Genomic DNA, 26,353 nt, shown 5'->3' with positions numbered 1-26,353 from the left:
AGTTAATAACTACCGTCTTTCGAATGCGAATAATACATATCTACATTTAAACCACATATCACATGAAACACTGACCGACAGTACATAAAATAATTTTGAATTGAACGTTATTTCAAAATACATCAAATCAACAATTATTAATTGTATAATTTAGGTCGATTATTGGCGCCAACAATGAAATCGTTCATATCTTTTAATAACTATAGAGCCACGGGTGACGATGAACGAAAATTGCGAATATTTATGGTCCCAAGATTCGAACAGAACATGACAAAATAGTCTCGAGGAGATACTGGTATTTTCATGAAAACACAATTTGCATAAATTATGCAATTTTCATGCCAATGGCGTAAACGGCATCAAATGTTTAAGAGGATCCCCTATAAATGCATACCACTTTTACCAGTAGAAATATGATATGGGCGAATTATCGTGTAAGAATTGAGCAGATCTTTTTTCCGTAAAAAATTCGAGGGTTTTTGTCCTCAAACTAAAGATTGCCCAACCCCAAGGCCAATGTCCTTCGTGTAATCATCAACATGCCTCCAAGTTGTGTCGATGATGTCATGAACAGGGATGGGCACAGGGACGGATATCAATTAGTGGGAACGTTTCATAATCATCGAGCTTCTAACTGTCGAAGGTTAAAGAAAGATCTTAGTAATTAGTTTAAGTGGATTTTGATTATTAAATGTTGTATTTAGAGTTCGTCATGAATTTGACTTTAAACGTCTTAGGAATAACGAATAGATGACTGGTTCTCAGTAGAAAACACATTTCACCTGGTAAGTAACCCAAAAAGGGCATGCTTGTAATTAGTATCAACAGTGTACAGTACTGGTGACTTGACTTTCGGGTAGAACACATTAGCTCCACATTAATCATGTCAGGTGAAAGTACTATTGTAAATAGATCTTACCAGTAGGTTTTGGGGCGAGGCCTTTACAGATCGAATCCGTACTATTAATCTCGGCGAACTTTCCTAAAAGATGAGAAGATGAAAGGACATAAGATTTCAAATATTAATAAACCACCTCATCATGTTATAAATTATGATTTACATATAGCTATACATTGCACTTGGGGAAGGGGAGATGAAGACATATTATATCTTTCTTGAGACACTTCAACTACCAGAGGTGACCACTAGTGCCATGCAATAAAGCAAATAATTTGCTTCCTTAAATATACATTATTTCCCTCCATGTAGGATCCGTCTTTGGATACTGACGTATCCTGAAGTTCATAACTTCAAACATAAAAATAGACCATCAATCAACACAAAGTTTGATAGGCTTCTTGGAACAGTGTCGAATGAGCTGTCTGATCAACATTCAACATCCCCTATCATGCGGATAACAAACCACATCATGATCCAGTAAGAATTGCACAGGCTGTAGTGGTTCCATCTTGAAACAGTCTCAATCATCAAATGTGCCACACCCAATAGAGCATGCGCCGAGGATAGACTACCTGGGCTGCCATCTAGCCGCTATGAATGCGACATTGTTTTGAAAGAGGTAGAGGTGTGCAGACTCATAACTCGGTAAACACAGCTGTGTTGGGGAAGCCAGCCAGCACCAACAGACACTGACTTTTGCTTGGTTTTCATGTTCTAAATTTACCAACTGAGCACAATTTTATCTCATGAGTATGCACGGTACTACATCTCATTCAAAGTGTCCGTGTCAATTCTCACAATATGAATTATGAAGAGCTCACCTTTTCCGAAGCACTCTGGCGTCAAAGATATATCATCCACGACAAGTTTGTCATAGTTCGTGTTGAAATAGTATCCACGTAGAATAATCCGATAACTGAAGAAAAACAACGATAAAGTTACAGCATAAGGAAGTAACCACGCCTTTTGTAAACTAGCCCGGAGCCAACGATCACAGCGAGGGCTTGAGCATGATTAACGATTGATTAACCTCCAAATAGTACGTCAAGAGTGGTCAAGTTCGGGGCTTACCCAACGTGCTACATGGTAAGGCTCAAACTTCAGCATCATTTCAGAAAGAGGGTATCAAACCTTCTTGTAAACTGGTACAAAGTCATTGGCAGTGACAAATGAGCCAGTGTGTAACAACTTCAGGATTGAAATATTACGGTAGCGATTATTGCACATTCATTTGCTACTGAAAAAGGAGTAAAAAAACGTCTTTTGAAGGCATGTAGCCATAGATTGCAACCCTGCGGAAACTGTGCAGACATAATTTCTTTACAGGACTTACGGTAATGTGATTTTATCTGGTACAATCACAATCTTTCGTATCCACTTGTTTCGCACGAATGTCTCGTCATTGGTCGCCTTGACGCTCTTAGGAATGATATCGCGATCCTTTTTCGTCGCGTTCAATTGTTTGAATTCCATGTAGAGAGAGGTCAGAGGGTGCCTGGATGCCAGGAACAGACGAACCTACAAAAACAGATTGATAAATCAAGACTATTGGTATCAGGAATAGGGGCCAATCTTCTTCTTTCGAATGCACTCACGTGACGAAAAGAGCTAATCCAAAGCTTGCCAAGTTGTTAGAGTGCCAGATTAAGATCAGGTAAATATCACTTCGTACCAACTTCGTAGCCTCATTATAGGAATCTCATTGTCTCTTTCAAAGGAAATGAAAACAAAAGTAAAGTGGTTTGGTCATTTGTAATGCGCCAGGTAATGAACCCCTGACTCAAAACAATACGGATGTCCTACCTTGCAGAGTTGGAAGTATGGCGAGGTGTGATTACAATAGTTCTCAGGCGGTGGTGCTGGAAACAGCGGGCTTTCAAAATATGACGTGCTGCTGAGAGAAGAGCGACTTTTCTTTGGGTTCTTCGTCATCATGATGTAATGTCCTGAAAAAATCAGGAAAATGGACCCTTAGACAAAACATTTAAGAAACCCCATTTCGCTTCTCTCAGACAGTGAAATCAGTGCCACTGAAGTGGCAAATACGCATTCATTAATGATAGGTCTGAAGAATAAGGAATTGATACCAAACGGTTATCTCAACTTGTCGAAGCGATGTTGTACAGGGCTTCCATTAGGCAATGGTCGAATGAAGCTTTACTACTACAAGAAATGACAATGAAAGATAGTTTCGTTTGCAGAAGAAGACAGGAGCATGCACGTACCTGATGAATTCTTGAAAGTGTGATCCTCAGATTTTGGCGAGTTCTTCTCATAGTCTGCCCGACTGTTATCTCGTCCACCGCCAAAGTTAGCCAACCTGGCAAAGTGTTCTAATTTTGACATGCTCGGAGTCATATGCTGCGACGACGGACTGTCTTTCACGTCACGGGTGCTTCCAGCCTTAACTCGCTGCCAGATATACCCCTCATCTGCATTACTTGTCCAGCCACAGAGTCCATCCTCAAACGTGCATTTTCCTTCTTTTGGCACTAAAGCTAAAAGAGAAAACAATAGACAATGGGATTAAATGGGTAAAGAGTCATGAGAATCAATGCGAAAAGAGCTACTGCGATTCAATTGGTATTGCGGTGATGAGATTCAATGGGTGTGGTCCAAAGTCAAAGTGCCAATGAAATCATACGACCCTTCTTTTTTGATTCAAGTCAATAGGTGCTTCGGGTGTCTAATACATTTCTTACCTTCACAGTTATTCTCATCATCCCCATATAGACAGTCATCCTCAAAGTCGCACACTTGGTCCAGGTTCTTACACAATGATGTTGAACAGGGAAAACTCATCTTTGGGCAGTGACCTTGGAGTGGTGTTTCTGGAAGTGAGAGAATCCAAAAATATAATGGTCACGAACAGGAGTTAAACAAACGTTTAGTTTTTGACTGTTTTTAGAGATGGCAGCATGAGTATTCGCTGCAGCATCTCGGCAGAAATGGGAGTGAAAATGATAATTTATATAAAATCAATACGAACTGCATGAAGGGAGTGTTTCGTTGCATCACGTATCATAATGCTGAACAACATCTGTTTTCGGGAAGCTACTCCCGGAAAATTCTTTCATAGAACTATGATCGGAGGACATGTTGTTTGCTCTCTCAAGATGTAGACGTGAAGGAAATCAGAAAACGAGCAGATTCCATCACATTTTGAGTGTAACTTTGGTTGTAATTGAATGCATTCTCATAATTTCTGAGCTAATTTACAACTGAGTTACATAATTTAAGCATCGCTGATCTTGTTTTACTTATTAAGCTCTAAGGTTTCTAACAAAATTGCACAACGTGACGATTCCTGATGTGTTACAAGAAGATCTACATTCAAGAAGATAGACTTCAAGAAACACAACATGACGATGAAAACCAGATAAACAGATTGAAATAGTTGATCTCATATTCTCATAATTTTTGTATTTATGTTTATTCGGTGGCATAATTTAATCTCTCAAAACAAATGCTAGGTGTCAGTTGATGCAAGCTTATCATTGGCAACAGAAATAAGAATGATGAATCTTAGTGAGTCAAACACTTCTATCAAAACATGAGAGTGAGAAAGATTTTGTAGAAAGACAGTAAGTTGGGATTCTACCTTTGATTTTGTATTGTCCCCTACACCGTATCTCAATATCATCCAAGCCGATTGTTCCTCTGTCGCCCTCTCGTGTGAATATGAAGAAGATACGGAACGGCTCAGCTATGTCACCGATTTCAGCAAATTGTTCGTGCCACCTTGATGAAGTAAAAAGTGTGCACATGTTATTGAAATGCTGAAGAAATTTGTCTTACATTGCTGATTTGTTGTTTATTTCACAGAAGTCATTAGCTACACATACTGCAATTTCCTTTTAGTCAAATTTCTTAGATACATGGATACGTGGATACATGGAAGTATTTGTTTGCATTTACCAGGGTGAGATATCTTCAAGACATGATCGATACCTACGAAAGACAGGAAACCAGTCATTCACAGTCATTATTTCAATGACGACCGTACGAACGACTATTAGAGAACATCCTAAAATGTCACTAAGAGATCTAAAAACCTACTCAAAGGTAAGAGATACAGGAATATCTTTAGAAAAGATTCAGAAACAAACACAGTATCGATTAAAAATCAAAAGGAGTCTGCCGTATCTTGATTTTGCCAATCAAGAGTACAATTTTGCATCTTTGCACCGTTGCATGCCGCAAGGAAGGCATCGTGAGGAAACAATCTTACGAATCATTAGGCTAATAAGGCAGTCATGACATAACAAGAAACGAGCAAGAACCAACTAGAACTTCATACACAAGTTAGAAAACAACTGAGAAGAAGTGAGAAAGGAACTCTCAAGGCTAAATGAACAGTGGGGTAATTAGTGATGTTGTGCTGGGCGGTCGTGGGACTGCACGTTTACTCTGGAGGCGACTGGTTGGCATTGGAACTGGGGTACTAAGAGCGTTCCGAGGAAGGGTACTTTGACAACCTTTTTATAAAGATGGGATGCTTGATGATGTGGGGGAGGGACCACGCAGGAAAGGCAGGCATCAAAAAGCTGTAAGCCCAAAAACATCGCTAAAATAAATCAGCTAATATTTCAGTGCAACTCGCTGAGAAGGCCAGATATGTAAACCTCGCTGGAAACAAGGGCTTTTAAGGCAACTTTCAAATTAGGAGCTCTGAATTACTCCTTGAATTACTAAGAACAACGAAGTACGAATGAGCTTTTAGTGGTTTGGGAAATGAACCTTTCATCTTACTAACCTGTTGAGATAGTTATCATGGAATTTCATCAGCGATATCTGTCGTCCACTGAGCGTGTACACCTTGACGTCGAGCTCTCCGGGCCGGGATCCATTCATGTAGAAGTAGTAGCGCAGCTTACATTCGGCGTTCTTCTGCGTGTTGCTAAACCACTTGCTGGTGAGGCGGGCCCTATCACCAGGCCGCATGTTTTCACTCTTAAACATCACAATGTAATCTGAAAAGAAAGAAATTATAAAAGATTTCAGACTAATATCACAAGTACTGGTGTACGCTTTCGGTCATCTACTGGTAGGCTAGAATTCACGACTAGCGATTGCCACAGTCACAACAATGTCTTCTCAAACAACCCGTCGTATGAGCCAGCATAGGCGAGCAAGTACCAGTGGTTACGATTTGGCTGTCTACTCCCATCTGCAGGCAACGGGACACCAAGTTTGTGTTTATTCTCGATAAAGGGGATATGTGATTGCAGAGAGAGATAGGCCTACCGAAAGAGATCTACAAAAGTCGTCATTCCCAAAGAAGCCATTGTTGACAACAGTGAAACTGAAGACCATCTCCGGTAAATTCTAAAGTAGTGAACAGACTGAACATCCTAGTTGATATGAAAAGACAAGGCTTAAGACGCCCTTGAATCTGGAAAGGGGCAACAGCCAAGTTACCTATACGATATCTATGAGTGATGATGTGCCACCAAATATGCAGACTTCCAAATCTTGGTATGTTCGCGTAACTGGATCATTCATCAGGATCACAAGCCCCTTTCATCGACCTTGCACCACATCATTGGTGCTAATTGATCGGTTAGGCGCCATCTCATCCCCATGACCATAATGACACTAACTGGTCCATAACCACCACATATCGATTCACGAGAACAATGGTTAGGGTAGAGCGAGCACCGACAGTCTGAAATCACGGCCCCACACCGGTGATGACTCATCGTAAGGTGTGTAATAAAAAATCAAAGAGGATTACAAAGTCCCTAAGGTATCAGTGCAGGAAGGTGGATAGCTTGATCATATAAACAGTCCCAAGACTACCATTGTCAAGGTGGCAGCATTTCTTAGACTTGTCATTTTTTCATTAATCTCCATAGCAGACATAATATTCGAGAACAGTCTCTCTGCAAGTGGTGGCGTCCAGTGCAAGTGTATTGCAGGTATGATGTACACAAATGCAGCAGCAACAATTTTCTAAACAGGGTGTCGATATCAAAAACTTTAAAGAAAGAAATCACTAATAAACGACACTATTTTACTTGTTATGTTTTCAGTTTTGGCCCCCTAGTGACCAATTCAAGAATCACAACAGACCGAAACTCATTGTCAAAGGTTGATTTTTCTGTTATTTCTTTCGTTCACCTACCATATATACAAATAAAAGACTTAACCTCCTCCTGATGGTATAGATCAGATAGGATGTGACAAGTTTCACAAAACGAGACATGATAACAAAGATGGATACAGCTCGTTATGCAATGTTCACATTTCATGTATTCTTATACTCTTCTGCAGAAACACAAGTCGTTCAGTGGCTCTACATTGCACAGATTCATTGTTTTTCATCACTGCACTACACAAATGATATTCAGAAATGCACTAAAAACGCCCCAGGCAACTTTACACATGTCGCTTCAAATAAAATTAAAATGATCTATTCCATTCCAATCAACTGACACCACTACTTCTTAATCGTTTGGAAATGACGATGTTATGGAGATGTAATTGGTGTAAATTGTCTAAGATGGAGGCAAGAGTGCAAGGCGGCAAAACGATTCGTCAATTTCACACTGCAGGAGACCGTGATGTCCATTTCATGATATCATGGGATGTTATCATGAACTAATCATGATTTGTCGCCTATCATTGTCTTGTCTCTCTTTCATCAGATGAAGAGGATCTGATTATCTCGGCGATAAAGACAGGTTATTCTGGTAGGCATTTGAAAGGGACAGCACAATCACACATTTTGAGATCGTTCTCAATTTAACGGCTTGTGCCGACGCAACCAGAACTATCACCGAATCTCTGGAACATTCTGCAGCCGCGTGAATCGGACTTCCTCTCCCCCACCCAGTTTTGAAGAAAATCCAACCTTTCTCCAAGATCGGACAGTCGGTGAAGCGAGACCCACGGAAACTGGACAGTAGACCATCTCGAGATTTCATAAGCGTCGAATAATCTTAATATCCATACATCGCCCATCCCTTAATACAGCGAGAGCATGAAATGTTGGTCATTGGCAATTCCCGTCAGTTACCTGGGACCATCACAGGGCAACATTAATAAGCTGCATGAAGTGAAGGCGACTATCTGGTCAAATGTTGGCATCAATAATCGTGGAGGGAGCCGGTTATGAATATTGAGGGGATCAAGTGTCATTGGTCGGTGCCTAGGGATGGTGGCCTGAGGCGAGGAGGCCTTGAGCAGTGGTTAAGCGGGAGAATTCTCTCAGTTGTCGTTGCTCGGCAAAGGAAAGACTCCGTGCCAGTTTGAAGCCAACTAGACATATATTCAAACTGGACACTGGTGTGCAAATAAACAGTTGGTCTAATGCTCCTGCACATCATATGATTTCTCCACAAACTACCATCTTTACGGGAAACCAACAATCAGTATCCTCAAAAATTCATACCGATCCTATTGTAACCTGAATGCCAAATCTCAAAATGACATGTTCTTGGAATTTATTGGACTTCTAACGTTATTGGAAATAAGGTATCCAAATCGGCATGGCCAACCAGGATTTCGTAAATGCAGCACATGAAATTGAAATTACTGAGTCTAATAGAACGAGGGCTGTAAAGACCACTACAAGATTTGCAATAACTGTAATGTTCTTTGCAATGACGAAACCCCCTGATGACTTTTTTGTTTTTTGAATGAATATTTTATAAGAACGGTGCTCCTAAAACCACGGGGACAGTGACTTTAATTGATTTATCATACTGCATGCCACTGTGGGCGGATTTGTAGCTGAAGCTCTACTCGCCTTGAATACACCCCAACCATAGACGACACTGAGAATATCGGCATCGTGTCCAACGCGGCTCGGAATGACGAGTCTTCATCAAATGAGACAATAAGGGCCAAATTCATAAAGGGCGTTTAAGGGTTAGACGTGGGTAACTTCTCTCTAATCAGTTTCAGGGCCTATTGATATTCTGTGAAGGTTTACATGACGGACCTGAACTTGTCTATTCAGTAGTTAAACGCTGTTTTGAGCTAAACGCCTTCTATGAATTTGGCCCTAAGTGTCCATGGATTGAAACAAGTCTAGAGAGAGTCATCATTCGTATTGGTGTTGTTATGAACTGCCTTAATGCTAATAGACAAGTAATCCCGCCAATAATGAGAACAGTTTGAGCAGTGCCTCAGAAAAACCGGCATATTCATCACCAGTTTCCCAAAAATCATGGTCAACATAAACGAATTTGCTCAGGTGGCAAGTGCCCCGTGCAGCCATCTCCTAGAGAAACTGTTTATTATTGATGGCTCAGCAGCTACACTTCATTAAAACATTGACTTCATGCTGCATTATGAACAATCTGTCAGAGCATCATGAAAATTCTGCCAAGGATATCTACAGTAACCTAAGCCATTCATGCTAAAGGCACTTCACGGCTTCAAGGCATAGTATGCAAATTAGCTCCTCTATCTGAGACAAATCATGAATATTCATAAGGAATCACAGTTTAAGAAACCATGCCATGGGCCGATTTCGTGCAATTCGAATATCTCATCATTCAGGCTTTTTGAGTGAATGCATGAACGCGATAGTTAGGGAATGCACTAAACGAGAAATGACAGGTTATTTTCAATGAATTCTGCTCCTTTTAAAGGGACAATAACAGTGGGGCTAATGAACCAACCATTTACCGCCAACGAATTCATATTCTTCATCTTGCTAAAGGAAATCTGCCTCGCTAAAACCATGATGTGAGAGATTGATTGAGAAGACATCAGATGCTTTCGGAGTTCATTACTAAACACAATAAGAGTACATTTCATAGGCCAAGACTTATCAAGGTGCTACCAGTTTGGGCCAAATGCTACATACTCTGAATTTCTCACTATTCACACGATGTCTCCGCTACCTTGAGAGCTAATTAGTGGCATTCTTAGGTTAAAACAAACAAATCAAATACTGGTTAAACTTGTACTAATTTGGTATGTGAAGATCGGAGAAAAAGTGCATTAGATAAAACAAGAAACCAATTATCCGTCTTCATTTCATCTCGACTTTCCATTCACATCTCAACTCATCGTGATCAGCGAACCACAGGATATGACTGCGCTTATCTCACATGAAGAAATCAATAAAGGCATCATTGGAACAGGAGAAAACCGTTTTTACCGGGGTTGATAAGTGAGCACCGGCACCTTTGTCACCACTCGGCCTAACTGGACATCTATCTTAATCAATTTGTGCCGTGTCTTGGTCAGAGATAATTGCCGCTGACGAGGTTGTTAGGAGCGTTTTTGCACCGTTGAGTATGATAAGGAATCAAAATGGGAAATTTGTAGGAAATCGGCCGGAGTTATGATGATTGGAAAAGAAAGACAAGATCTGGTGAAAAATGGAAAATTTGAGTGTTATTTACGGTTTTATTTAGTTTTCGGTGTTATTTTTGGGGATGATGAAGAGGTGACGGAAAGAGGAACTGAGACTAGAGGATTATCAAGGATGTTATAATTAACACTGCAGAAAAGCATCCAAAAAAGACAAGGTCTGTCTTTGGCCACACACAGACGTGGTCAGCAACAGACCACTCCCTAAGGATTCCACGCTCATTACAAAATCAAATCCAAGGCTCCATCTGGACATGGCATCTCAGGCAAGGACAAAATGCAGATTATTGAATATCCATGTCATTCCTGAAGTAGTTTTTTGTGGTCGATGCGCCATAACGTGATGAGCATTTTCTAATTCCTGGCGGGATTCACTCCCAGTGCGACCAGTGAATCTGTTAGCATATTATGCAGTTACCTTGATCTGATTTGGACCGGTTGTTAACGAATCTACTGACCACATGGTCCAAAGGTTCACTTAAAAAATGCATTGTCAATGGAGTTGAAGGATAGTCCCTTGTGTGGCATTGATATGGGCAAAATTTGGAAATCAATGATGTACTGGACACTCTAGATGAGTATGTGTAATATGATGTGAAGAAATGAATGGAAATGAGGGTTGCCATAGAATTTACAGCCCGCATGGTTCCAAGATGGAGAAAAAGTGCATTGGCCCAAGGGATGTTGAATGACGGTTCCATCCGTGGCCTTGATAGACCGTAGTTAGTATTCAAGGATAATCAGGACAAACCTAGATGAACATGGTGAGAATAAAGAAAATGAACTTGGCGCTGGAATTGACCTTCCACGCTGAAATATCTTAAAGAAAATCCAGCTTGAACATCCATTCCATGTTCTGAAAGTAAGACATACCACGTCCAGCCACGGACATACAAAATATGTCCGCAGGCCATAGATGGACGTCGACTGCCTGCCACACCAGTTTCCCCTGAGTTCACTTCTACCAACTAGCTCCCTATCTATCCAATGTATCCATCAGAAGACAAGATTTACTGCATAACAAGGACGATAAGAGAGTGGGACAGTTGGCCTGTCTTTATCTTTGGGTTCATAGCAGACCACAGTTGTCCAATCTTCTAGATGGCGAATCCAACAAAAACTTTGGCCAAAGACCACTTAGTCTTATCGTCACTTGCTCCCATTTAGCAGATGCCTCGCAGTACCAACTCCTATTCATATGTGAGCTAATCATAACTCGGTGATATATGTCTGAAACTGTCCGCCTTTAGTCTATAAAGACGCACACTACTGTACCTCCGGCTAGTGCATTTCGTTAGCTGATATCATACTCCCACAGCAAGCTTTTTCATCGCTCCTAAAACACAATCAATCTTGGTTTGAGTGTATTTTCCAAAGGATCTATAGATCTGCTTTGGGAGATGGCTGGTATCAGAATTGGTGCTATAATGTAACAAAACTAAATTGTTAGTTGTTTTATGGTTACTATATCAGTACTCAGTAGTCAAGTACTGAGGAAGTAACCATAAATAACTTCCCATTAATGATAGAAATGTCCTTCAGGTTGTAGTACAATTCCCCCTTTCACAAACAGGGCATGGGTTAAGTTTTACGTTAGTAAAAACAAAATTTCAAATCAAAATTGAGAAAGTTAGTGAATTGATGTGCGGTTTTGGATGATTTATTTCCGTCCCAAGGAACCACAAGTCAAGATGAAGATGGGATTCAGTCAAATCAGAGATTGGACGGTGAGATACTGGTGCCGGAGATGGCAGGGCCAGTGATGAATGGCGAAACACAACCACACATATAACAAATCAGATCACTACTCCAACACAAAGTTCACCCTTTCTCGAGTTGGATGAAGGATGTCATCATAATCAGTTTTTTGGCGAGTAACGTTTTCTGGGGCTGTTGGTTCAACATGACAGAAAATTAGTTGACTTCCACTGCTTTGTCATCTCATCACTATATTGTGTAAAAGGGTCGTCCTCAGATCCAGCACATGAAAGCATGGCTGGGCTTCTTTTGATTCAAAACCTCTTAAAAGAGGGAAGATTCTTCTAGTTTTGTAGAACAAGGTCAACAGCATAGTCCTACCCACAGACATACAATCCGTCACACCAAATAGAACAGACCAATGATTAGCTAGGATCATGCGTCATAATTTGACAACATGCACATCAGATGATATAAATCTGGATCATGGACTCCCCACTTAGCCAGAAATATCATCACCAAGGAGTGTTTGGACACAAATGAACACATCAGCTTTCAGTCCCTGACGATCGTCCATTGAACGTTGGCAATAAATCTCGATGATAAACCCCACATCTGCATACGGTTATGACATCATTAATCCAGTCGAGGAAATAAAGTAGCAACTGCTATTGAATTTGGCCCAATATCTCAGCAATACCCATGAGAGGTCCAAACACAATTTGCAAGGACTTACACAGAAATTAGTGTGATCAGATACAATGTAATCGCCATAAATTTGTGTAATTGGTGATTTCAATAGATGTGGTTGTCATTGAGTATTGTTGGGGAAGAGGAGAGTCATGTTTGTGAGATAAATCGCCGAGATTCGTGAAGATCTTGTTCATTTGGTGAATATATCCTGATTTTAGTCCATTACGAATTGAAGCATATGCACATAAGTCCATTGTGAAGTCATTTCTTCATTTCCCATATAACAGCAGATAATCAATACATCAATTCATCAACACATTTAGAGACACGATATTGGCTGTAACAGAATGCAAAAGAGCCGAGCATTCCAGTTTCCACCTCAGGTCTGTGTTCTGGGGACAACATCCAGGTCCTTCTGGCTCTACTATACATGTAGATCAACATAACTTCATGCATGTATCTTCATATGCACTTTCCGTTCTATTCTTGATGCGATGCTGATAAAGCATAAACACAAACAGTTCAAAGACGAGCTTTCAATAGAACAAATGTCACCAACCTCTAGATTGGCTTCCTTCTACTCAACAGAAATGATCGCATTGTCAAAAGACATTGATTTGAAATCCCTTGATTAAGACATCCTTGTTTGCGGAGTTGATTAGTAAAAACAACGCTTCCATCATGATCAACGGCATCATCTACAATATCAACTTTCATTTCTTACTTTCAAGTTAAGTAAAAGAAACCGTTCAAACTATTCGAATCTTAATTGAGATGTTCTCACGATTTCACAGAACGTTGAACAAATTCTAATTGTATTCTGTGAGTTGTTAAATGGGCTACGGCAGTGGACGTTTCCAAACAATATCTTTCATTGGACGCTTTATTCTAAGAGCAACATCAGAGGTGTAGAACTGTAACAGTATCTCTGCAAAATGTCTTCTTCATCTTTCTCATTCCCTTCTGTAGCATTTGTTGCATGCCACAACCCTATTTCTCAAACTCTGGTTCGATGTGGAGACTTCGTCTTTGGCCATGGAGGAGAGAAGTCCACCACAAGCTGCTCATATGTTTCGCACTTGGATGTAAAGCATGATTTGAACAAACATCTTTACAATATCTATCTCACATGAAACCACCATAGGTCACAAAATCATTTTGAAAGATCCAAAATTCTAAATATCCCACAACAAATGGAAACACGTTACTTTTCGAAAAGAAATATCAAAATCTAAATCTAAGAAACGCGAGTGAAAATTCAAACCCAAGATGACACGAAACCAATGTTTTATCTTCAAACTTGACGAATGGACGAGTCGCATGTCCATTTGAATGGCTTATCACGTTCCCACAACATCCCTGAGGGATTGTACGAGAATTACTTCAGGGAGTACGACACTAGTCCCAAACAAGACCAATTACTGTTACGTTGTGTGAACGTAACCGCAGAGCCCATCGGCGAAGTGATAGCACCGAACTGTCGGAGGATCCACTCAATTTTCAAGATCTCTATCTAATCCTCCTATCATGTATGCTAAACTCAGTTCAAGTCAATAGTCACAAAAATACCCATGCAGTTCTATCTAGCAATGTACACAGATAAACATCAATTTCAACCATGGTTAGGGTGAACTTCGTTTGAAATCATGGGTTAGCATTTCATTCAAATATTGACGGAAATACACATGCATTTTTACAGGGGATGTGTACATACTTATATACAGAGGTCTGGCTCAAGTAAGGATGAGTTCACTTAAAATATAATGCAATGGCGAGCACATTTGTCATGGGGATCATGCGGTCTGATAACTTCATGCAACGGCATAACTTGGTGATACCAGCGCATTTGTCATGTTTGTGGTTTAATCGTGCCCGGGGGTGAACGGATGTGCGAAAGCACTGCTATGGGATTTCAGGGTTCAACACTTTCTTTGGGATACTTAATTTGTCAACATAATCCATTTGCCGAGATTTATATTTTTCGTTCCATTACTGGTGATCTGAAACAGGATGTCACAAACTGAATGATGCAGCCTTGGGTTCATCACTTCACTTGATTGCTGAAAGGATAGCACTATTCAGTACTGCAGCCTTTGGCCGACTCAGGACCTAATAGGTTGAACGATAGAGTAGTGTAGTACTTATCAAAGTTCAATAAATAGCATAGGAGAGTGCGTAGGCGAGTTTAAAATGAGACAATTTCTCAGCAGATCAACTGTAACAAGAAATCATTCCTTTTGAAATCATGAAATGATCACCAAATGCAGAATGTGTCACAATATGTATGTCATTCATGGTATATCCTATCGATGATTGTGTGTAAGGAACATTTAGATTGCAGATATAGATGATTGCAGTTTGTGATATGAAACCTACCAAGTAGCCAGTTGATCTGTTATTTCCCATTCATTAGTAATTGGTTTGTTTTCTTGATAATTCTTGGTGGATTATATTCCATGTTTTAATTAGTGTTTCTTGTAAACTGGTGAGATCAATGACCTGAGGTGAACCTGAGCTGCTTGGCCTGGTGAGGTGATGAGAGCGACAAAGCGTCTGGTGCGTCAATGTATGATTAGACTAGGCTATCATGATGTAGGTCTATCTTGATTATTTGGACGACTCTTTGGCCTGGTGAGGCGACATTTGTGCTTCAGCAATGCAGTGTTATGTTTGGCGTGTCAAGAGCTCAAGGTGTGTAACGGACAAAGGTATAGCAGTATTGCTCTCAAGTTTTGAAACTGAGCTGGTTGACCTGCTCGGGTGATGAAGTAAAACATATTGAGGCCAAGGTTCGAAATGATATCTATCTGTAGAAACTAAATCAGCCTGATTTCATTCATAAAACAAGAAATTCAAATGTGTTGAACGGAAAGCAACTTAACACCTTGGCGACATACAGTTCCATCTGACTGAAAAAAGCTCAACTCTGCTCAATGTGGAGATCTTCTTTCTGAACAGAGAGGAAATGGCCAGTTTCGGTAAGCCATTCGCGCCATCCATGACCGTCCTCAAAGTGCTCATCATCAAACAGACATGAAACTTCTTCAAGAAGCTCTTCTGCATTAGAATAATCCAAGGGCAAGGCTAAGAAAGGAATCCAACCCGCATATTGACCCACTGCTATCCAATATTGATAAAAAGCATCTCCTCTGAACCCAGGGGACTGTTAGCTTATTGCTACCAATCTACTGGTGTTCCCTTGGGGTTTGGGTTCATTTGGATATGGCAGGTCCGGGCACTCAATGCGACAGCGTAATGAATCTCCCACGAGTTACGTTTCGGTAATTTTTTCATAAAGGATGCCCTGATGACTTGAAACCGAATAGGGGCCATTACTTCTAACTCAAGATATTTCTGTACTTCGATTCCCTTGCTGACCAATGCGGACTACTCTCCTAGGTTTAACGTTGGGTAAATATTACTGCTTTCATATTGGACTACGTTAAACATGAAACACCGTAGCTTCCAAACAGTTGAAACCTCCTTCGAACTCTCAATTGGCTATCATTGCACTAACACAACATACACGATAACACAAAACTCTTCACCACTATTTCTGTGCTGCAGTTGACCACAGTCCTCTCTATTCATGTCATGAATGCCCAAACAGCCCAACATCATGCAAGATGCATCCCAACTAGCGCATCTAATTTTCATCTAAATTGGCAGTGTATGTTTTATTGTTTAATAGATGCAGCATGCATATTCCCTTTGCCGATGTCGACCATTGATCCTGTCTTGTGATGGTGTCATCTTCGAGGACAGGATATCTGCAGGCAGCGGCTGATTCATAGAACTGGGATTTTCATTTCATCTCACGACTTCTCTGTTAAACCACTGTTAAACTCTTTTCCCGGGGACTTAATATGTTGAGCGACTCTCATCGGAGATATCAGAATAGCCACATTATCTAAAAGGATCATTACCTTTAGAAGATTGGTGCATAGTTTAGGAGAGGTGGTGTTGTGGTTCAGGTTCAGACAAGCGATCAAGAGGTCTCTGGTTCAGTCCTAACTGTCGGTGTGACTCTAGGCAAGTTTATTTGCTTACATGTCTTATGGGTACCAGTCAGATACGCACATTCTGTAGCGCTGATTGATCAGGTCATCTGAGATCTTCTGAAAGGCTTCTGGATTGTTGTACAATATAAAGTGCTATGTGAGAAGTTACTTTTTTGAACTTTTTTGAACCTTGACAAGGCCTGGCGTTGGAAATTGCAAATACGGCCTTTCATCGTGTCTGTCCTTGAAGTTCACAGAAGTCGCTCATTGGAGATGCATTAAGTTTCAGCCATATAAACAAGCTCCTGAAGTAACAACTTGGTCTTTCCCTATCAGTTAGGCTTGTTAGAAATGAACAACAACAAACCACCTGCCAAAAGATTGTAATATGAGTGGAGAGATAACTGATAACTTGACTAATATTACCCTTCCGTCACGTCGTGCATGACATTTTCGTGCTTAGCGCCATCGCCAACATGATATTGTTGCGATGTTATAAAGTGACCGAGTGAGTTGTGTCCTCACCTGCAAAGAACAGGACATTAGACAGGAGTCACTGTTTACCAAGCCTTGTAGGCAAACATATCCGTATCGCTGAATTGGCTCAAGATGTGTGCTTTTCCATTAGAGAGGGCAACATTGGCTAAATGAACAGGAACCATATCTCCGTATTGATTAGACCTACTTGACACAGGTTAAATGGACAAGTTTTCATGAGGACGTTGGCTGAAAGATGGCAAGTGACTTAGAACTTTGATAAGACTTTGTATTACAGGTGGCGATATCTACCTCCATGCAAAAGGTTCTGACAGTGATGCCGCGGTCTGATCTAAAAGCATCGACCTCAACATCGAATATTCGTGTCATCCTGACAATGACGAGCTTCATCAAGCACCAAACCTTGAGTCATTTAGACATCCTCGTCGTATTAGCATCCCGCCAGGAATCCCTTACGCCACGTCACCTTAGCTGCAAGATCATCATGTCAGTTTCCTTAAAGGAAATTGATGCGAGGTTTTCAAATCTTCTGAGATTTACTGCTGTTATTAGCTGCCCAAGGTAAGTTTAAATGAAATGAAAACACTCTGCATTGATGCCCAACGTTGTTCAGGTCACGAAAGCCTGTATTATGAGTCTGTACCAATCGTGAGCAAAAGAGTTTTGAGTTTCAATCGTCAAAGTTCATGTCTGACCGAAATAGAAGGTCAACGTATTTGCGCTGGGCTTCTCAAGAGCAGGGCCCCAAGTGTCATAAGATATTTGGTCGAGTGCTGAGGTCAATTCGGACATTGTTAGCTCTGTAAACAATATTGGGCGAGATATCACGGCCTGGAGGAAACCTACCATGTCAGAGAGACTATCAAGTCAGGAAGTGGACTGGCTGGAGAGCGAACCCAGGACCAGGTGTGTCATGTAAGCTTTCAACATCGGTCTTATCACTGGACCAAGCCGGACAACCAAAGAGTTAATTAAAGCTAGGCTGCCCATGCCAAATCACTTCAAAACAGTGTTGAGTAATACGAATCATATGTCAGCAGAAATTAGCCCGATTAAATGACCGTAAATCACGATAATGTGGCAAGGCAGAGACTGGATCGTAGCGCTGTGGAGTGTATAAATCCTGTGTCGGTATATTATCAGTTGGTATGATCGGATGGTGGTCCCCGAGGATGTGACTAGGATGGCTTTTATTACACGCTAATCCTCATTTAGCTTTGAGAATAACGGCATGTCTTTCTCGTAGTACATTTCACGTGCTAAATAGGGAGGTTTTCATATCACACTGCGCTGATTGTTCGGAAAAGAAGACTAGCTTTTCATTTGTAGAGCACTGGACAACCAACAAGAGAAAGGATAAACATGAATTTGAACTTCCATACCAACTAGAGAAATGGGTACACCCAAACAAATTCACAGCAGCAGAACAACTGTAACCGAGAAATAAGCAACCCCAGTCCAAAAAGAGCTGGCCAAAATTTGCCCTCATTCACTCAAATTTAACAAATCAAACAACTGTTTGACGGCAGAGACTCTAATTATAATTGTGATTGTAATTAAAATCTGTCTCTATTTCAAACTTAATATCAATATATCAAGGAGATCAGAAGCCATTTACGGTATGCGTCAAGCATACACCCCCTTTGTGCAGTATTTGAACGTGACTGTGTACCTTCTTTGCATTTCTTAGTTAAGCAAGTTCTCGTACCATAATCCCTTTTGCAGCAAGGGTAGAAAAGTGGATTGCTTTCCGTCAGACGTCAAACATGATTTGTCTTAACACCCAGTAATGAATTGGATGCATGCATTTTTTCTTGGCCTCATGTTGTACAAAAACATAGCCGCAGTGTTAACCTCTGTCGTTCTATACTTCAATTCTTCCCTTGCCTACACTGCAGTAATCATAAGCTGCTGGGACATCTTTTTTGAATACAAACTTTGACCAAAATAAGACAAAGGGTTCAAGATACCGTCGATGTTAAAGTCGTAAAACCATGAGTAACATTTTGAAGATTCACCAGAAATGATAACTTTTTCAACATCTCCACCACAGAACTCCAATGCTTGCCATTCGGCTTTTGCAAGCCGGCCGCATTTTGTGTTAGCGTCGAGGAACTTGTAAGACCTTCACCGTAGATTAAAACGTATGATGGATTTTCAGTCAAGACTCGAGATTCGACTGACAGTAAAGAACAACATCCTGGAAATCCCACAACCAACACCAGGGATTATGATAAAGACAGGAAATCAAAAATATCTAGGATTTTCCAACTTTGCATAAATCTGCACCAATGCGTTTTTACAGACAAGAAGCACATTTTTTTGGTAAGTTCTGCTGCAAATTGGGTATAACTGCAAATGCAGCATCATTTTTTGCATTTTAATGCAGCTTGAGCAGTAAGAAACGAACTGTCATTCATGGACTCCGTCCTGGCATTTAATGGAGATTTCCCCCAGAGAGTTGGATATCGAAAATAGTAAATGTTATTTCTAATCGCTATAAAAAGGAACCTGGCCGCTGTATCAAGCATTTGGTTTCAGATGAGTAGTCACAATCATGGTCACTGACACGTAATAAAATGCATCAGTGGCCAGTGACACTAGCCTCATATTCTTGGAAAGGTCCTGACGGACGATTTGAATCACAAATTGAGCGATATGGTAAACTCTCCCCGAAGAATAGCTAGGGATGGTGGAGTGCCAACATGGGTGCAGGACAGGTCACTCAGGTTAATGGTCACTCAAGCAAACCTGGTGGTCACTGGTTTATTCATGCTTTTGGCCAATCTTGCCAGCAGGTTGTCAGAGGTGCTACTTCCTAATGGGTGAATTATGAAAAGTCTTCTCGATTTCCAATACTAATGGCCACTGAAGCAATTGGAACTCCAAAGTCTCTGGCCATGTGTCACCAGTGAAACTGCTTTCAATGGATTCGTAAGGAAGATTCGACTGAATGGTCACTGGCAACACTGTCAAAATCACAATGCACTCTCTTCTTATTTGACAATGTTGAAACTAGCTCAGTACCGGTATAATCAACCTTGGATATCACGAGATGATTCGCCTGCCAAATTTTGTTGAACACGGCTGACAGTCAGCAACAACTCTGGTTTTGAAATAACTTTGCGTATCATCTTCAGGGTGGTATACCCGTGATTCACCAACCAAAATATTCCTTGAACACAGATTCACGGGAGCCAAAAGACTCATCACAGTCCCATTACATCTCGGCACGAGTCCACAAGGAATACTCTGCCAGATTTATTGCTAGATCTGAATTATTTATGCTATGAAAACAATAATGTTCAGGCTTATGATGACTCTGTGGAGGGAATTTCATTGATACAACGGATCTTGGTAAAGGGAAGTTGCACTAAACCACTCGCTACTCCTGCACCAGTGTACCGTACCGTTGTTAATGTTCTCCACATCTTATAGCGTTTCCATATAACATTAGCTACAGCTCTTCTGCCTTAAACGGTTTGAATGTTCACCGTGCACATGACTTGACATCAACATGACAGAGTCGGTGGGCCAACAAGGGCAGTTGTTGACCTAACAATCGAACCACCACCGGTCATAACCATACCCACGCCTGAGATGAATCAAATCAAAACAAAACGGCTAATTTCTCATCTATTACCATCACTAAATCTTCTGAAGCAAATACACCGCCAATTACAGACTGATCATGTAGCCGATGATGTCGGGCATTCCGTCATAAATCAGCGGGTTTGTTCACGTGTGTGGAATATAATCTTTGGTAACTAGTACATTTGCCTCTTGTAACCATCACAAGATGTTGCTTCTGGTCTCAAAACAGCTAACAGTGAACTATCTGACAACAATCCTTCTTACAAATCTGATTGAGTTGAATTCATTGATGCACTCCAAACGTGGCAGCCAACTTTGATACCATTCGCTTTGTACAAAACCACACTGGTTACGTACACCTTGGACGGAGCCATAGTCCATTTAAGGTGTGTTCCTGTGTCACGGTTCAGTATTTGTATACCTCATGTACCTCTGCAAATACCTGTACAAAGGCCTCGACGAGTCCATCTCAATATCCGGTCGGCCGCATTGTCTACTCAGGACCGGTGGGAAAACCAGCGTAATTCTTCACTCTGCCCGTTCAATCAATGGTTTAGGATGGCTGTTGTCATTGAATGCTACTGCTCATTTGATCAAGATCACCCACTCGTGTCATCCTCGATGAATAGCCGACCCTGACTCTCAACGCGATGACCAATTAACGACGTACAGAACTTTGATCTTAATAAAGATTGGCTAAGACAATACGGATGAGTGTAGCTGACATCAACGAAAGAGAGAGACAAGATCTCGTCAGTCATTCAAATTATTCGCTCATCAATATCTTGTCTATTTGCAGTGATGCCGAGGATTTTCTGCAGACTTTTTGTCGTGTGGTAACTGATGAAAGCATTCCGCTTTCATTGTATTTGCCTTTCTAACATTAATGTTTATTTTTAATTGGTGTTATCCTCCTATCAACACAAGAAAAACTTGAAAGTCAGAGGAATTGATTCTGAGCAATTCACCATCTATATAGCAGAGGGGCTGGGTTGGGGATTTGCCACGTGAGACATGTGACTTCCTCCATCAAATACATGGACAAACCCTCCTCCTCTGCCAGAAGCGAGCCGTTTATGACCCTTAACTTGTTTTGCATAAATAACATTGGCAAACTTGCCCTTGGGTTTAATTTCTTTCAGAGTCACAGGAAGCTTTTATGAATCCAATAAATTCACAAATCAGCAGCAAAATTCATTGATGATTTCAACAATTTTCTAAAACTTAAAGAAATTTACACTTTAGTAAACATCGTGATATCTTCATTCAAGCCTGTTCCCTGTCAATTCGAATTAAGCCAATCAGTGTGGAGGAATCTGTTCAGTGGAACGCTCCCTGTTTTCACAGTAAGCCAATAATCTTCTCCCAGTAAACCAATTTGCACAAATTTGATGTCAGCTTCAAGGCATATGCCTGTAAAATAATGAGTGTTTGTGGCCCTAGAGGCATGGTTTCATGGTTGCACCCCAAGCGCTGTAATTGGGTGTTTCCTTGTGAAAGTCATGCGCGATGTATCAATCGAGGATAAGAGCGTGAGGAGCACTCGGGAAAAGCATGTTTTGTCCTTGATGTCATTTTGATGCCAAGGATGTGTCAATGCCGTTGTTAACTCTTGAAAGTAATGTTGCACTGGGGTAGTAAACATCGGTGTATCTATAGCCTTCATGTGTTGTCCAATAGATACTGACATAAGCTTTAGGTTGTATGAGGAAAAGCGGTGTGTTAATCCTCCCGCAAAGATGCTCAAGCTATGAAATACTCAACCTGATATGACAATCCAATACCACTATTCCGATGGAGATGGACGACCTTGATAACCGTATTTAGAAATCTCATCATTTTCATATTTTCTCCGCCACATCAATTTCCTGTCCACACGTTCCAAATACCCTGACCAATCGCACTTCACGTCACAGCCAGATCACATGACACACCTTTACAATGATGCAGCTCACGGTCAAACCTAATCAAACCTTCAAAGGACCATGCCAAAATGAACATCGCTCGGACATCCCTTCTCACAGAATACTTAGGACTTGCTGCATCAAATCATGAAAACCTTGACAGGTCATTATAATGCATAAGGTATCAGTAATTACAAAAGATTGTCACGGCAAAAATTCAGCCGGGCAGCTTGGCAATCCTAGAAGTTCTTTATCGTCTAGTTCTGTTTGCGTGAAAGAGACTGGGCTGAGTGCAAAACAACTCCTCAAAGATATGCTAATTGACGAGTGGTTGTTAAACAAGTCCTCAGATGTTTTAAGTATTTGCCATTCGATATATAGACAATTTTTACATTACGTACTTCAATTACGAGAAACACTCTAAAGCGCCATCTCAAAGCTAAAAGGTCTGGAGTTTTCAGCTAATGAGTGCACCGAGCTTATCAGAGGAAATATCTAGAATCTAGCTCATGATTTGAATTGTGATGAAGTGCTGTCTAGGCATGAAGCATTTAGGCCTACCGATGGTTATATTCAACTCAGCTGACGTTGGTGATCGCTCTGACACAATATGCCGCTGTCGTTGTATCAACTCACTTCGCTATATGTTTCTGACAGCAATTTGTTTGAAATAATGGCCATCATAACTTGTCGGTTCATACAACTTCGTGGCCGTGGAGGTTTTAATCCAAGTACAGCTTCCCTCTACACACCGGTGACCCTTATACTATATTTTTGTTGGTAAAAGGAGATTTAGCTGGAGATAATCATGCATTATGACGAGATCCATTAGGTTGCCATCACGCTTACGGTTCTAAGCCTTATCAAGTTTACCACTTTCCGTGCCAAAAATACTCTACGCCTACGTCAGTGGCCTGCACTCACCAAAGTTCAGAAAAAAACACTTTACTCGATGCAAAGATATTGAGGAAAAACCTCGAAAACACAATAGTCATTGTTACAAAGCCTAAGATGTACCGCTAACCACTTTCTTTAATCATATTCTACTCATTGTTTTCTGCATCAGTTAATTGGCAACATTCTCATTTTTGACAGGTTTTGATATGAATTCAAGATAAAGATGAGTTTGAGTTGAGTTAGATTCAAAATTTCAAACGATTACTCTCTATTCCGAATTCGATCAGATATCAGGTAACATATCACTGAAATGTGTAGCGAATGATATCATCGCTACCTCAACCGATAAAACTAGGCCAAGTAGCTGTGTAGCTGTATAGTTTTCCTTCAACTAGTTCCTTCATTTCTTGGAAACTCAAAACTACCGGTGATAAATCTGATGTTTAATTGACAAAAATGAGGTTCTAACTTCATTAAACTGCCATTAAATAATGAATTCATCCGAAATCATTACGAGCCCTGGATGTTCGTGATGTTTAATTCTGTTACAGGAATACCTTATCATCAAGAGATTAATGGGCTTGGCCAGATGAATGAAATAATCTTTGTTCGAATTTTGCACATCTTAAAAAAAAAAAAAAAAAAAAAAAAAAAAAAAAAAAGGTTTAGGACCCAGACGTTGTGCATGGCTAAAGAACACTAAACACACGGATGTAACATCCAGCGACACTAAATGTTGGGCTCGTCAAAGCAGACGATTCTTAAAGTGACTAGGAAGGTGTAAACTTACTTGACATTTTCAGAAGTTGTCATTTTTCCATCAGTCACACAAACAAGCAAAGTAATCGGTGCAGTTGCTTTTAAGACAAACTGCCATTCCATCTAAAGCTCTTAGTGCGTCAGCCATTGCCTATTACCCCAGGTGCATCATAAGCCATAAATCTGTGGTGGTGTGAACTTGCGTCATAATGGAGTGCTTGACCAGAATGGCCACATACATGATATATTGAGTTGCCTCTGTAGTCTCCCTGTACAACGAAAACGCCATCGGTGTCAAACAGCATTGTGATGTCACGAACATGTGACAAGACATACCAGATGGGGGAATGAACTATCTGAGATATTACCGAAATTTGGCTTTGCACACATTCTCTATCATTTTAAAAGTTTGCACTCCAACACATTCTATTCAGCATAATCAACTGAGGTTTTCGAAAACAGTCTTACTTTACAATTTCTCCTCTTAATGAAAACAGAAGTTGACATCCTGAACACAAAAACCCAATAGTGCAAGCGTGCACCTTACAGCCTGCCTTACAAAACAAAGTAATCATCTCTAAAATCTAGAGAGGTAACCGGATCCAAGCCCTGGGGTGGGTGTCCTCTTCATATGCATAAATACATGCTGCCATCTCCTTCAGGCCCTAAGGCACCAACAACCACAAACAAATGATCTATGACTTCATACGATGCAGATGTACAACATTCTTTATTGCTTGCAATGAATCATTCTCCTCAAGAAATTATCCTTTTATCTCCAACGGAACATTTTCTAATAAACCTATTTAAAGTTTCAACCAGGTTTTGTTACGAGGAGGAAAATCAAATTAAAGTTTCACGGTTTCTTCCGAATGCATAGTTGAAAAGGAGAGAAATTTTGAGTATTCTACACACTGTGATCACCATTTTCCCATCACAATATGACTCTAGCTCTATCCTTCCTCCCCTACACTAAAAAGCAAACTTCTGGACAATCACTATTTTGTTCAGAAAGGAGACATGATTTGCCACCCGAAGTACGCTTCGCAGAGCCAACCTTAAAGAGTGCGAACTCAATCAAGAGCCACCCCAACTATCTAGGTGGGATGCCAGTACCTCAGTGCTCGTATTTGGTGGCTTGTCTGTGAGGAAAGTGAACTCATTCATTCGATGCAACATTTTCAAATGAATAGAGTCCAAGGAACTGCACCCTCACCAAAGACGGCAAACCATGTAATAAACAAATCAAAGGCGAACACAGAAAAAACAAAAGAAACTTCATCAAGGGGTTTAATCACCTTGAAAACTACACAGCATCGGGATCCAACATGAAAACCAAACCCCTTTAATCCCTCAATTTCATAATTGACATCTTATACTGACGCGAAGGATTGCACGGTGCGAAACCCAGAGAAAGCCAGTGGACCAATTACGTTGCAACCTTCAGAAACGTGGCATTGAGAAATGACTTGGGGACTTGTCTTGAAATGGGCATCAAGTTACATTGGCAATGACACACCTTCTGATGAAGGGGCTAAAATATTAATCCGAAATTCAATCATGTTACCATAATCTGTGAAGGTATGGATGGATTGATCAGTGTCGGGGGCGGAGGAGGGTGCAAGTCAGCAGATTGTTTCAGTGGTGCTCAGCCACTGCAAACAGGGAGCAAGACCAATGATCACGTTCTGGGTCTGATTGACATCTGAAAGACAACGTACAGATGAGTTTTACAGTTAACAGCAAGTGAATAGTCAGCTAAATCAGTCCTGACAGCAATGTATAGGAATCACGAGTGCAAGTAAATGTATTTCAACATAAATCTCAAATCCGAAAAAAATCGAGAGAATAAGTCTCTTCCGCCGTGGTTTATTAGAAAATGAAATAAGCTTCCATTAGATACGTTTTTCTTGATTTGCCAATATCTCTTTTCAATTTGTAGGATTACACACCCTGAACAGTAAGCCGGCGAAAACTCCCAATGGAAACGCGTTCCGTAATACAGGAAATTTGACATTTGATAAGCGTGATGATCCGAGATGAATCCTCCATATTGAGATTTGAATTCAACCGCA

General features: G+C 40.7%; 1 protein-coding gene across 1 annotated transcript in view; it reads right to left on the bottom strand.

The window, feature by feature from the left end:
• Positions 1–899: 899 nt before the first annotated feature.
• The window catches only part of LOC135484368 (MAM and LDL-receptor class A domain-containing protein 1-like), an 89,827-nt gene continuing 64,373 nt past the window's right edge, over positions 900–26,353 (bottom strand). The window contains exons 8-15 of the mRNA XM_064765757.1: positions 5,658–5,874; positions 4,503–4,642; positions 3,604–3,732; positions 3,127–3,399; positions 2,705–2,847; positions 2,235–2,419; positions 1,723–1,817; positions 900–982 (exon numbers count right to left, since the gene is read on the bottom strand). Of these exons, the coding sequence (XP_064621827.1) occupies positions 900–982; positions 1,723–1,817; positions 2,235–2,419; positions 2,705–2,847; positions 3,127–3,399; positions 3,604–3,732; positions 4,503–4,642; positions 5,658–5,874 (1,265 nt within the window). The remainder of the gene's footprint in view (positions 983–1,722; positions 1,818–2,234; positions 2,420–2,704; positions 2,848–3,126; positions 3,400–3,603; positions 3,733–4,502; positions 4,643–5,657; positions 5,875–26,353) is intronic.

The sequence above is a fragment of the Lineus longissimus genome, chromosome 3 (genome assembly GCF_910592395.1).
Source record: "Lineus longissimus chromosome 3, tnLinLong1.2, whole genome shotgun sequence".
In the NCBI taxonomy this organism is placed as follows: Eukaryota; Metazoa; Nemertea; class Pilidiophora; order Heteronemertea; family Lineidae; genus Lineus; species Lineus longissimus.
This window is presented reverse-complemented; position numbering and strand designations above follow the sequence as displayed.